Source organism: Leopardus geoffroyi, chromosome B2 (assembly GCF_018350155.1).
Source record: "Leopardus geoffroyi isolate Oge1 chromosome B2, O.geoffroyi_Oge1_pat1.0, whole genome shotgun sequence".
Lineage (NCBI taxonomy): Eukaryota > Metazoa > Chordata > Mammalia > Carnivora > Felidae > Leopardus > Leopardus geoffroyi.
The window spans coordinates 13,471,207-13,485,217 of record NC_059332.1 but is presented as its reverse complement, the minus strand read 5'-3'; the positions used below and the strand labels follow the sequence as shown (position 1 = coordinate 13,485,217).

The 14,011-nt window shown below is 39.5% G+C and overlaps 1 protein-coding gene across 2 annotated transcripts in view; it reads right to left on the bottom strand.

Moving 5' to 3' along the window:
* DTNBP1 (dystrobrevin binding protein 1) overlaps positions 1-14,011 on the bottom strand; it is a 129,489-nt gene that overhangs the window by 48,183 nt on the left and 67,295 nt on the right. For both annotated transcript variants that reach the window (XM_045497337.1, XM_045497336.1), the window contains exon 7: positions 11,904-11,926. In XM_045497337.1, coding sequence (XP_045353293.1) covers positions 11,904-11,926 — 23 coding nt within the window. The remainder of the gene's footprint in view (positions 1-11,903; positions 11,927-14,011) is intronic.

Sequence of the window (14,011 nt, the reverse complement as noted above, 5' to 3'; positions counted from 1 at the left end):
GCAATGATTTCAGGAGTAGATTTCTTAGTGCCCCTTACCCATTTAGCCCATCCCCCCTCCCACATCCCCTCCAGTAACCCTCAGTTTATTCTCCATATTTATAAGTCTCTTCTGTTTTGTCCCCCTCCCTGTTTTTATATTATTTTTATTTCCCTTCCCGTATGTTCATCTTTTTTGTCTCTTAAAGTCCTCATGAGTGAAGTCATATGATTTTTCTTTCTCTAATTTCACTTAGCATAATACCCTCCAGTTCCATCTACATAGCTGCAAATGGCAAGATTTCATTCTTTTTGATTGTCGGGTAATACTCCATTGTATATATATATATATATATATATATACCACATTTTCTTTATCCATTCATCCATCGATAGACATTTGGGCTCCTTCCATACCTTGGCTATTGTTGATAGTGCTGCTATAAACATGGGGGTGCATGTGTCCCTTCGAAACAGCACACCTGTTTCCCTTGGATAAATGCCTACTAGTGCAATTGCTGGGTCGTAGGGTAGTTCTATTTTTAGTTTTGTGAGGATCGTTTCCTTCTTTTTTAAAAAAAAATTTTTTTTTTCAACGTTTATTTATTTTTGGGGGGACAGAGAGAGACAGAGCATGAACGGGGGAGGGGCAGAGAGAGAGGGAGACACAGAATCGGAAACAGGCTCCAGGCTCTGAGCCATCAGCCCAGAGCCCGACGCGGGGCTCGAACTCACGGACCGCGAGATCGTGACCTGGCTGAAGTCGGACGCTTAACCGACTGCGCCACCCAGGCGCCCCACATTTCCTTCTTTTTATGAAAATTTTAATAGAAATAACAGAATTATACTCCTATACCTATAATGGTATAGCTGGGATTCTGTACCACATTAATTTTATTACATGTAAAAAGAACAAATCCTCAGGTCAAGTTCATATGTTCAAATATTATTTATTTTTCTGTTGCATTTTTGAAATTATGAAGACAATTTTCATTACAAGTATTTTTTTGCTTTCAATTAAAATTAAATGTAAACAGAACTAGCAATGATCCTCACCTGGCAAGTTTCTGACTGTTCAATTTCATCTTATCTACAGCTACAGTGCTTCATTCGTAAGTTTTCAAAACTATAATTAGAAGACTTGCAAGTGAACAGCCTGTGAGTAAGTACCTTATGCTCCCCTTTGTTATCTTATACTAACACTTCCATTCTCGAGAAAAACAGAAAACTGAGGTAAGTACCTCAGTATTGTTCCAATGTGTCTGTAGTTATTTCCCTTATCTTAGGGGTAAGCACTGTTTTATTCCTCGACTGCAGTCAAACGGACAAAATTGCATATACTTTTATTGACAGAATGGGCATACCTCCACAAGGAAAGCCAGATGAGTATTTAAGTCGGGGAGCGAGCTTAGGGCCCAGAAGGGCCACCTGGACTTCTCCCTTGTCCCGAAGTCTATAAAAATCACCAAGCGGCCCCCAGTCTTCTGAGAAGGGGCCTGAAACAGTTTCCACAACTGAGCTACAAGATCCTACGTGTCATTTTCCGGCACAAACCTCCAAAAAAACCTGACACAAAATCATGCGGCTCCATATAAAAATCTCTTTTTGAGCCTGACAGGTAAAATTTTTCATAGAACTCTCCTTTTTGTGGGACTGGAATTTAGTTTGCTGAAAGGTATAATTTTTGCTGTCAAGTTTATACTGGGTTCCAGCAGAAAGGTAATGAAACAGAACAGCTGTATTCATTCATGATACCGGCATATACGACATAAAACAAAAAGCTGTTCTGATGCCGTTTGAACAGACGCGACTGCTAGGATTACTAGTTACACAACAGTGGTATGTAATCGCGGCAAGTAATCACAGGTTAACAGGTAAGCAACACAACCCTGATCTCAAGGCTCTCCTTTGTGGAGTTTAATACCCAAACAAGCTGTTAGAACTCCAGTTCCCCTTGAGCATAAAATAGCATCTGGGAGAGTCCTGGATCATGCCACGCTATGACATCTTATGACAGGCTATTAGGATAAAGAGTCAACTAGGTCTTAAAAATAAACTAAGAACCAAAATCCACAGACAGGATATAACTATTTCTGTACTCCAGGACATAGACAGCAACTTCACTTAAATACTAAGTTATAGGATATAAACCTGGGTTTCAAAAATGAATATACACTTGCACATATTGACACGTGAAAAAAAAAAGAGCAGATACTAAAAGTCTTGCCAATATTCACCAACAAGTCAAGATTTTCAGGGAGTAATTTCTTCAATGAATAATTTAAAGTTTTAAAATTTAATACCAGATTATATCTACATTCAAAGCTTTACTCTTACCACCACCATGTTAAGACGGTATGACCGAGGGAAGCAAATGCCATTTATTATAGATTCCCTATAAATAAATACTTTAAAAATAAACACTGAAGTTCTTACTTCCCCCATTCATACCAGTTTATCCCTGAACAACTAAATAATGAACGAGAATGTGGGAATGCCTCAGGTTAGCGTTTGATTCCACTAATGCTCCAGTTTTATAATGAATTCTTGAGCTACCATTTTGCTTCAGTTAACGTTTGTATCTATGCTTAAAAAGCCTGAAAGGTTCGGCTATCCTGTACACAAGATGGACATGAGACAGGGAGAAAAAGAAGGAACTTTCCACTGAACTCAAGTCTGATGTCCCTTATTCTAATCTGTAACCTACAAAATCAGAATCCTCATGATGGCGTCAGCTATCGAGGCAAAATGCACTTCTTTCGTTTTCTCCCCCTTGAAAACAGGTGGGTTTCTATCTGACAGGGGACGGTCCACAGCATGGCTTAACACATGCCACCTAAAAGGCATAATGGAGTTCTTAAATATGGAGTTTTTAAAAAATGCAGTAATTATTAAAAGTTATTCAGTTTTCTCCACGGATAGATTTCTCAACCCAAAAAAGCCATTAATGTAAGGTATCATTTTTGCAGTAAATTCCACAAGCTTAATATCCCTGTATATGTATTTACAAAAATGCCACACATAGCCATCACCAAAACCATGGCCTCTAGCCAACAAGTGTTAAAGTGCTTTGAAGTTCTGGATAATCAGAAAAATAATACATATATATATATATATTTTTTTTTTTTTTAATCTGTATGAAGCATTAGGACATTCTCAAAATCCAATTGAAAATCAGCCATTTTAGATAAACCCATATAGTAGCATGGAATGAATTTTAACTTTACACAGTTGGATATGGCTCACATATTTAACTATATCAACTGCTTGTTGGAAAATGAACATACCGGCAACAAAGGATGCTGAATTAGTTTTATGGAGCTGCACCACGTAAGAATTGGACTCGTTATTGTAATAGCTGGCATTACTCTCCTGGTATTTCATATTTATCTTTTAATGTAAATGCCGCCTCATATAAACGCCTGTCTGGTGCATTTCACCTGATGGATGATAACACTCAGTATTATAAAACCCAAAGTCCTACATTTCCAGGCAACGTTGTTTTTTATTTATTTGTTTTTAGATATCACTTTGGTAGTTATTACTTGGTAACACACAGAGAGTAATAATGCCTTCATTAACATGTACTACTTGAAGATTCAAAGCAAACTGAAATTTAATTTCTGCTTTTTAAGAATATTATCATCTGTGTACCATGCAAACACTGCAATGTACTCAAGCATGGAGGCGAAAACTGTAAAGAAAAGCAGTGAAGGAAAAACATAAAAGAAAGTTCCACCTACAGGGATCCCTCTGACTATTCTCGGTGAGTCCTGGAGATGACATGGATGTGGAAAGTGACCAGGTAAACAGGAGCTCAGTGCCGGTCAAGTGAAACCTCCCGTTAGCACGCAGCTCCCCTGATGTGCATCCTCTGAGATGTGGAACAAAGGAAGTGAGGCTGAAGCCAGAGGCAGGTTTTTCCAAAGAGGCTGTATTAAGCCTGTTAGTTTTCTGCTGATGGCTCAGGCAGACACATATCGGAATCTACTGCCTCTATAAAAGCCACATGCAGGCTCTCGGGGCTCTGGTGTGCAAAGACGTATGCACAGATCTGGGGCCATACCAAATGCTGCTCACAAAAGGGGGGTGGGGGCTGAAAAGACACTAAATTCAGGTGAATTCGTCATTTAGACACAGAGATGTGTTAGTGACATACCAAAAGGGAGAAGAAACCTTGCTATGTGAAAGGAATACACTAAAGATTAAGAATAGAGTTCGTGTCACAACACGTAAGGTATCTTTAGCCATCCCCCGCTTCACTTTTAACATAAATTCAGCCTAAAGGTTTCTTCAAATGCAGCGACACTCACCACTGGCTTAGATTGTGCTATATGTTCTTAATAAGTATCTTAAATCATGACGATTCCGACAGTTACAAACACTTGTCAACAATGTCTGCCTGTTTCAGAAGAGGATGCTCTAACCCACTCCCTCTGGTCGGCTCTGAGTCCAGCTTTGCCAGCCACCACCCCCCCCCCCCGCCGCCCCGTCCCCCCTTCAGCCTCAGCCTCTCCTCCCCTTTCATACAGACAGACTCAGGTTTCTCACAAATTTAAAAAACAAACAACAACAACAAGTCCTCCTTTGAACCCAACCCTGTCCTCCAACCTCTCTTCTTTCCTCCCCGGAGCCGTAGCTTTTGAAAGCATTCTAGCTACTTTTCGTTTGTTCAACTATCCAATGTGCCAAGCGCGCAGCTCACGAGGGTGAACAAGACAGAACATTCCCCTCACTGCTCAGTTTCCACTGCCCCCGTCGCACACGAACACCCATGCTGCCGACACGGTTCCCAGTTACCTCACCAATCAGCCTCCAGTTGCCCGATTAAATGACCCTTTTCTTTACTTTCTCTACAATAGTACGACACTGCTTCTTGGCATTTCCTTCAATGTCCTGTTTAGGAATACCAGTCTTCCCTCATCTCTGTGGCCGACTGCCCTCAGCCTCCATTATAAGCAGTAGAGCTGACCCTTGAACAACGTGGGTTTGAATGAAATGGATCTACTTACGGGTGATTATTTTTACATAAATCCAGTACAGTAGTGTAAATGTGCTTATTCTTCCTCATGATTTTCTTAATAACATTTTCTTTTCTCTCACTTACTTCAAGAATTCGTTATATAATATATATAACATGCAACTATTTATATTATGGGTTAGGCTTCCAGGGGGAGTCAAAAGTTATACACAGATTTTCAATCACGCAGGAGGTCGATGCCCCTATCCCCCATGTTGTCCACGGGTCAATTATACGTTCCCTTTTTGTGCTTATCTGGTGAATGTTAGTGCTTCCTAGATTTCTATCCCCGGTCATCTTCTTTTGGGTTCTGCCCAAAAATCTCTGTGGGCAACTTCAGCCAAACTCCCCTATATGCTTCCAAATATAGCTCAGATTTTTCTCTCTCGAGGCCCAATGACTCATTGGACACCTCTACCTGCAATGTCTCACAGACACCTCCAATTTAATATGATCAAGACAGAATTCACTCAACAAGAATAAAATATTTAGGGATAAATTTAACAAAAGTCCTAGACTTCTATGGAAAATAAAACACTGCTGAGAAAAATCAAAGATCTAAATAAACGGAGACACAGTCCTTGTTCATGCATTGGAAGACTCAAAATTAAAACAGCAATTCTTGCCAAGTTGATCTATATATTCAACACAATCCCTATCCAGATCACAGCATTCTTCCTTTTTTTAAAGAAATTCACAAGGGGTGCCTGGGTGGCTCAGTCGGTTAAGTGTCCGACTTCAGCTCAGGTCAAGATCTCACAGTTCACAGGTTTGAGCCCCACGTTGGGCTCTGTGCTGACAGCTCAGAGCCTGGAGCCTGGTTCGGGTTCTGTGTCTCCCTCTCTCTCTCCTCCTCCCCTACTCATGTTTTGTCTCTCTCTGTCTCAAAAATAAACACTAAAAAAAACAACAAAAAAAAAAATCACTGAATTGTACATTTAAAGATGGATGAATTTTGTAGTATACAAATCGAACCTCAATAAGATTGTTCTTAAAAATCATTTCTCAATCGATTGGATACCAAAAAGTTTTATGGGGTTATTGGGAACTTGCCTGCAAAACTGATACATTTACATCCCTCTCCCCCACCCAAATCAGCCAAATTCGCTACCATTCCCTCCCAAACCTGCTTTGACCCGTATTATATTTCTTGAAGGAAAACACATAACCTGTGCAAATGCCCTAGCCAGAAGTCTAAGAGGAACCCTACACAGTTAGAAAAGTCTTTTTATTCCACCCACCCAGTTTTTCTGTTCCTGTGTCTCTCTCTCCAATCTACCACTGCCTCAAATTCAAATCTTTTAAGTTTCCCAGTGAATCTCTTCTGGAGACTTGCTCTTTCCAACCCATCTTTCATGTGATACCAGAACGCTTGCTCTAACATGCAGATCTGATTCCACCAGCCTAATGAAAACGCTTTGGGTCCCCCCAGGCCATCCCTGTGTCTACCAGCTACAGCAGTACCCTCCCTCCTCTAAGCCCATGTACCTCCACCACGAGTTAAGAACCTTTACGTGGACCCCAAATGCATACATTTATATAAGACAGATATGAGTTCCTGTACCAGTGTATTCTATAACCTACACAAAAATGGAAATTTAAAAGGACGACGTAGAACAGAAACAAGGGGAAGTTCCAGCTCTCTTCTGCACTCCCGTTCTTTTGCATAGTCACATCCCTCCTTGGAGACCCCCAGCCCAAAGGAAAAAGCCTAACCTCCTTTGTATGACATTTAAGGCTGTGTATCGTTTGTTCCCTGCCTACATCCCCACTTTGTCCCTCACTACTTCAGCCCCACACACCATATGCTTTAGCTGTTAACAAATTATTTGTAGTTCCCTCATTGAACAAGAAGTTAAATCTTCACTTGTGTTCTTGAAATAAACATCTCCACATCTCTGCAACTGTTCTTTCCTCTTTCTGCAATGTCCTTATTACCCTTTTCGACCTGGTAAGTACTCTTCATTCAGATCCAGCTCAAGTGTGGCTGCCTCTCTCTAAATAGTCCATTATTCCTGCCTTAGTGTGCTTATTTCTATTATAATATTCTTTGCATTGGATTAAACATACGTATTTGCCTCTCTATCCTGCAAGGGTTGCCACAGGGCTTAGCTCCTTGAGGACAGAGGACAATGATAGGATTCAAACAGAGTCTCCCCCACTTAAATACTGCCAAACAGCAGCTGAACAGTTGTGCCTCACGTTAAGCTAACTCTTTTTTAAGTTTATTTATTTATTTTGAGAGAGAGAGAGAGCGAGCGCACGTGCACAGGAGGGGCAGAGAGAGAGGGAGAGAGAGAATCCCAAACAGGCTCCGCATTGTCAGCACGGAGCCCGGTGTGGGGCTCGAACTCAGGAACTGTGAGATTGTGACCTGAGCTGAAACTAAGAATCGGACGCTTAACTGACTGAGCCCCCCAGGAGCTCCTGTTAAGCTAACTCTTGAATGGAATCAACAAACTCTCCCCAAGTTTACTATCTGTCATAATCCAGATTTATAACGTGCTAAGGGCTGCAAGCCAGAAGAGTCACCCAAACACGTGAGACTCCCAAAGGTCTCAGAACTCTCTGATTCAGGTAACCTCTACAATTTTGTGACTTCTAGTTTTACTCAAATTAGCCATCATCACTGGGAACCTGCTCCACCGCTAAGATCTCAAACTGAAATTCCTTCTTTGACCACAAGATCCACCTCAACCACTGATCTGTTGTTCTCCGTCTTTATGGTGCACACCATCCCCCGTGCCTCAGATCCTGTTTATTTAACTGGTCTAGCCAGGCCTCTCCCTTCCAGCCTGAATTCCACAGCCAGTCATTTTAACCCTGCTCTCATTAGTTTCCAAGATTATCAAGCACTGCTGATTCACCATATGCGCCCTCCCAATTCCCAACCCTGTGATCACTAAAGCGTATTCGTTTCAGTTTTTATTGCTACTTCTGGGCCTAGTCCTACAAAACTCAGACCATCTTACCCTAAATGGATTCTCCAAAAAATTGTTTCCTCTCTCCGTGTCAACTTTTCCCCCATATTACCAGGCATCTCTCCTTCTGTAAGGTTTCAGGGAAAGAGATATCCCTGGATCCTTCCCAAGGGTAATTCATCTGGATGTCACTGCTTTCCATCTTCTCTAGGATCTTACTCAACTCCTTAACATCTCAATTTCACCTTCTCCCCTGACCGTGACCTGATTCTGTCTCACGTTACTTTTTTCTTTCTTTCCTTTCATTCAAGGAAGAATGCTGAGTTCGCATCACCTTTATATCCTAACTTCTCGTACACTACTGATTTACAATCTGGATTCCCCCCCTTACAAATAGCTCTTTCGGGTCACCAATTACCAATTTGACAATCTGTTCACTGTCAAATCCAATGGGATTTCCCCATTCTGCTCAACTTCCTGGTAGTACTTAAATCACTGATAACCACTTCTTTAAACTTTCCCCTCTATGTCCTTCCTTATCACTAAATTGTCTCAGTCTTCCTCTCGTATCTTCGCCCACTCCAGCCCTAGCTCTTTCATGGCTGTGCTTTCCAGAGCTAAGCCATAATTGTGATCACTGTATCAGGCTGGCCTTAGCTGCTCTCCCCCACATGTTCTCATGATGATCCACTCACTGTGATAGTGACAACTCCTAAGTCCTGGCATGTTTTCACACTGTCAGTCACATTTCTGACAAGGCTGGATAATTTTATATCAAGAAGATTACAATGGACATCCTCTTACATGATACAACTGGATCCCATGTTGGTCATTTAATTTTTTAAAAAGCAGGTAATACAGGAATCCATTAAAAACACATATACACTGTAATATAAAATATAACCATAGTAAAAAAAAATGCAGCCATACTGTTATTCACGAATTCTTTGAGCACAGATAGGTCCACTGATTGAAAATTCTCACATAAGCCATCCATACTACAATGAATAAAATTTCCAGTCTATTTTTAAGAGCACAGCAGGAATTTAAGATGTGTGAAACAATCTGTACAGAACCTCTCAGGATTTTTATTATTTTTCCCCAATTCTTTTCTGTCTTGAATTTTACCTTTTGTAGCAATTAAAAAAAAATCTATTTACATATACTAAGTCTTCCAAAGCTGTCAACTTTGTTTTCTTACCAACAGTTCTCCTTAACACTGAGGTTTCATCGTTTTTTTTTTTTTTTTTCTGATATTTAATTAAACTACAGATTATAAAACAAGTACAAGTATAAATGAGTTCAAGAGCAAACAACTCACTCTGGGTAAGCATTCAATGCAACTAGCGGAAATAAAAACATTTGGGTGGACTGGTGAGTAGCCTACCAGCCATGAGGATTCAGCATGCTGTGGGTATCGGTCGGTATATTTCATGGAGAACGATGGTTAATCTGGTGAGGCACCCAAGCGAAGGCAGAAGAACGAGCCCGCCTAGCAAAGCCACGTTAAGTCAGGAATTACGGAGGCAAGCGGCACAATATTTCTAGACATAATCCTTTAAAAATCTTAAGAGAGATTTGTAGATTTATACATGGAACAATAAGCTATTTTAAAAATTAAAATGTAAAAATTATAAATAATCCTAACAAAGAGGCATGTCTATTCATGGCAAATTTTGTACGTCCTTAAGGACTGTGAAAAACTTATTTATTCCACACATACTTATGATAATGGAATGCCTTCCCCAGTGAAAATTAAAAATTAAGATTTCTGAGACCCTACCCTCCTTTTTTGATTGTTTAATATTCAAGTGACTATCATCAAAAGGTTTTTTAAAAACGCAATCTTCAAGGAACACAGAAAACCTTCCTGTTGCCAATATTAAAAAAAAAAATTAACAATAAGTTACCAGTTTCTAATATTGTAGAAATGTGCTACATGTGGTACCTGTGAGAGGGGCACTCATCTCACTAACATCCACGGAGTACAGAAAGAAGAATCCAGAACTTGCATGACATTGATCTATACCACCAACTTTGGGGGGCTACTAATTTTGTTTTTGTTCCCCAAAGTGAGCTTCTCACCTATTTACAAAAAAGCTTCCAAATACAAGTACAGGAGTTAAATAAGACCATTAGAGGAAGTAACATATTTTGCTTTCCTGTAACCTATAAAGGAAAAAGAAAGATAGCGTCTGAAAAATAAATTGTTACAATTTGTTTGTATGTTTTTCTTTCTTTTTCTTCCATTAATGTCTTTGAAGAGCAGTTCCATTTCTTTTTTCTTATTATATGCTCCTCATGCTTTTGAAATATTAGCAAACCACTCCATAGGAAAAAACTTTTAATGAATATTGGTACTAAAAAATCTAGATACGATGCAATAATCAATTTAGAGTTTGTTCAAATGTGAGAGCTTTAATTGGCCTATGGGTGGGTGAGATGTGCTGTTAAATGTATCATATTTAGGTGTGTGTGTGCGTGTGTGTGTGTGTGTGTGTGTGTGTGTGTGTAAGTAAGATACTGTGGCATAAACTGAATTATTGTCTTGGGTAATATGTAACACTATTGAACCTTTTGAAAATGTCTGGTCTCTCACTGTGAACGTTGTCGTACAAAAAAAAAAAAAAACAAAGAAAGAAAGAAAGGAAAAAAAGGCCTCAGTACTGAGACAGAACTGAAGTTGACATTTTCTCATCATCTGTGTTCTTGCCTGTCTTTCACTATTAACTTGATTGGTTTTTTTTCTTCTCCTAATGTTATATAAGATGCTAGTCAACTAAATGAGAGGGAAAAGAACACTTTAGGAGGATTTCAAATCTTATTTTAAACACTGATATAAAATAATATACATGAGTCCTGGTGCCCAAATTGATTAGGAATAATGAAAACCATGATAAACACATTATATCACATCATCATTTAACATTACCCTCAACACACCGGCCACGAACTCAATCATTTACTGTAACTAGAGTCAAACAGAAATCCAGCCAAAACAAGTCTGTTCAATTAGAGTCACAGCAGGAATAGCCTTTATACCTTTTATCCTGAAGATTAGTTATTTTCCCAAAGCATCCAAACAGACCATACACATAAACAATTCAGCGGTAAGTGATATACTGCAAAATCTTCATTCAGTAAATCTTGGTCAATACTGGCTTATAGGTGAAATATAATAAGCATAAAACTCGTTTAATGTATAATATAAAGGGCAATAATTCAAAGCCTTCCTACTTACTGAAAAGAGTCTCTCTGAGAATAGTGACTTCTCTACTTAATTGCTAATCAGTAAGTGAAAAAATAGCACCCTGGAAGGGCTGTGAGCTGCTGGAAAGTTTGTGGTTTTCTTCATTTGTGACTATTGTTGCCCCATGACCAGTAAGGGTCAACGTGACCACAGGTCATTTTCTCAGGGCCTCGGCTTCGCCAGTTCCCTAAAATGAAAAGCTGGGTGCTTTTGGAATCTCAGGAAACCGTTCAGCGGAGCTTCTAATTTTACAGACAGAGAAACTGAGCCCAAAAAAGGTAAGAGATTTACCCGAAGCTACAAGACAGTGGCAGAGCAGGACCCAGCACCCAAAGCCTCTTGGGGGTTCAAGCGACTATTAGATCAACTGCAGAAGCACATCTCTCTCTTTACCACCATGCCCTCTCCACGTGGCCCACACTTTGCACAAGGGAGACCAGAATTTCCTTCAACTGCGATTCGCAACAACCTCAAAGTTAGGACCATGCCATCCTGACATATTACTTACAATGGTCATTGGCAAAACTCTCACTGAGTATATGTGTTATAGCTCAAAGAGGGTATCAGAACAACTTGTGATTGAACAAAACTTACAAAAACAGTACTGAGCAAACTTTTTTTTAATGTAAACTGTCTGATTTAGAGAAAAAGGAATGAGTTCATCATCAAGAGAGAACATCTGACATCAATTAACTCTCATTTACTTTAAAGGGGAGAATTAAACACAAAATTACCTTTGAAGGTTTCAAGTTCCTTCCTGTAGAAAAAAAGAAGAAAATGTGAATTTTATTTATTTGAAGTATAATTAACATACAGCATTATATTAGTTTCAGGTGTGCAACATAATGATTCCACAATCCTACACATCACTCAAGGCTCACCACAACAAATGCCATCACCATCTGTCCCCAAACAACAGTATTACAATATTATTGACTATATTCCCTATGCTGTACTTTTCATGTCTGTGACTTATTTATTCTATAACTGGAAATCTGGGGGTGCCTGGGTGGCTTGGTGGGTTGAGCGTGGCAACTTCGGCTCAGGTCATGATCTTGTGGTTCATGAATTCGAGCCCCACATCAGGCTCTGTGCTGACAGCTCAGAGCCTGGAGCCTGCTTCAGAGTCTGTGTCTCCCTCTCTCTCTCTGCCCCTCCTCAGCTTGCGCTCACTCGCTCTCTCAAAAATTAACAAACATCAAAAAAAGATTGTAACTGGAAATTTGTCCCTCTTCATCCCCTTTATTTATTGCACCCATCTCTCTACCCAACTCCCCTCTGGCAACAAACCACCAGTTTGTTCTTTTCTGTATTTAAGAGTCTGGCTTTTCTGTCTGGTAAGAAAATGTATTTGTGGTTTTAAAGTCATCTATTCCCAATGGAAACTGCTCTTAGATTATAATAAAAATGTATACACTTCAAAGGCGCAGAGGGGCACCTGGGGGGCTTAGTTGGTTAAGCATCCGACTGTTGATCTCAGCCAGGCCATGATCTCAGGGTCATGACTTCAAGTCCCATGTTGGGCTCCACAACAGGTATGGAGCCTACTTAAAAAGGTAAATCAAATAACTAAATTAACTAACTAACTAAATAAATAAAAGCCCAGAGTGGTATTTCTGGATGTTCACATATACTTTACTGAAATTATCAATACAATTAGTCTAAAGCTACTATTTTCAGTTTTTCTGCTATTACCTTATTAATGGCTTAAAACAAAATCCTGCCAGAATTTAAACACTGAAACATTATATAAAAAAAAAAGGTATTTTTATGCCAGCTATGAACCATCTCATATATATGAGTCAGTTTATAAAAGCACTTAGCAATTTTTCCTCCACTGATCAATATTAAATAATAGATTTTTAAGACCCGTTAGTTAAAAGTCATCCAGAATAGGTGCCGTTATTTCCCCTTTTAAGTGAAAGAGAAAAGCACATATCAAAGGACTGCGGTCCATAGCTCATCCTGACACAAAAGGGCCAAGCCTCCAGGAAACTGTCTGGTTTGTAATTCTGTCAGTGTCAATTAAGGATCCTGAAATACCAAGTTTCCTGGGGAAATGCACAACAGCAGAAAATAGATAAACAATCATAAAACAAAACATTTTTGACATAGCAAGTTTTTTTCAGGTTTTCCTTCATAATTTCATAACTATATTTTTCATCATGATTAGTAATAATAAAAAGTAATTTGGGGGAGGTAAATTTATTTAGTAAAAGCTTGTTATCCCCCTCAAAATATGAGACATTCATCTTTATTTGCACTCTGGGCTTTACTAAAACCTAGGGATATTCTGAATTCTCAAATCCACTCTCCACACTACTAATTACAATACCCCTCATGTTCCAAAATAGTTGACTACAATTAACAGCTGGTGGAGGGGACGGGCAAGCTGCCTGCCGGAAGGCCAAACACAGAATACACTTGTCACAGCCAAGGGAAGGCTCTGAAGTCAGATGGTCACCTCCCTCCTCTTTTCTGAAAACACGCTGACTCCTTGTAACAACGCTCCAGTGCCACAGTTCATTAAAACAAAGAGGGTTATTTTCAATCCCATCTTTAAAAAAAAAAAAAAAAAAAAGTGCAATTGTTTTCCTTCAGCCCATAGTCCCACTTCATTCTGGAAAGATTATTTAGGTCAAGTTAAACATGCCCAAGACTTACTTTATCCTCTGATGATGGGAAGAAGCTGAAAATACATCACCAAAAGGCAAGATGTAAGAGAACATCTTGCAAAGACACTTTCAATTTACTCCGCACCAATGCCTGCACAGGAGCGATTCTCTAAGCCTGCTGACGGGTGGAAAAGGTGAAAGAGCCCTCAGCTCCATATTCGAACGAG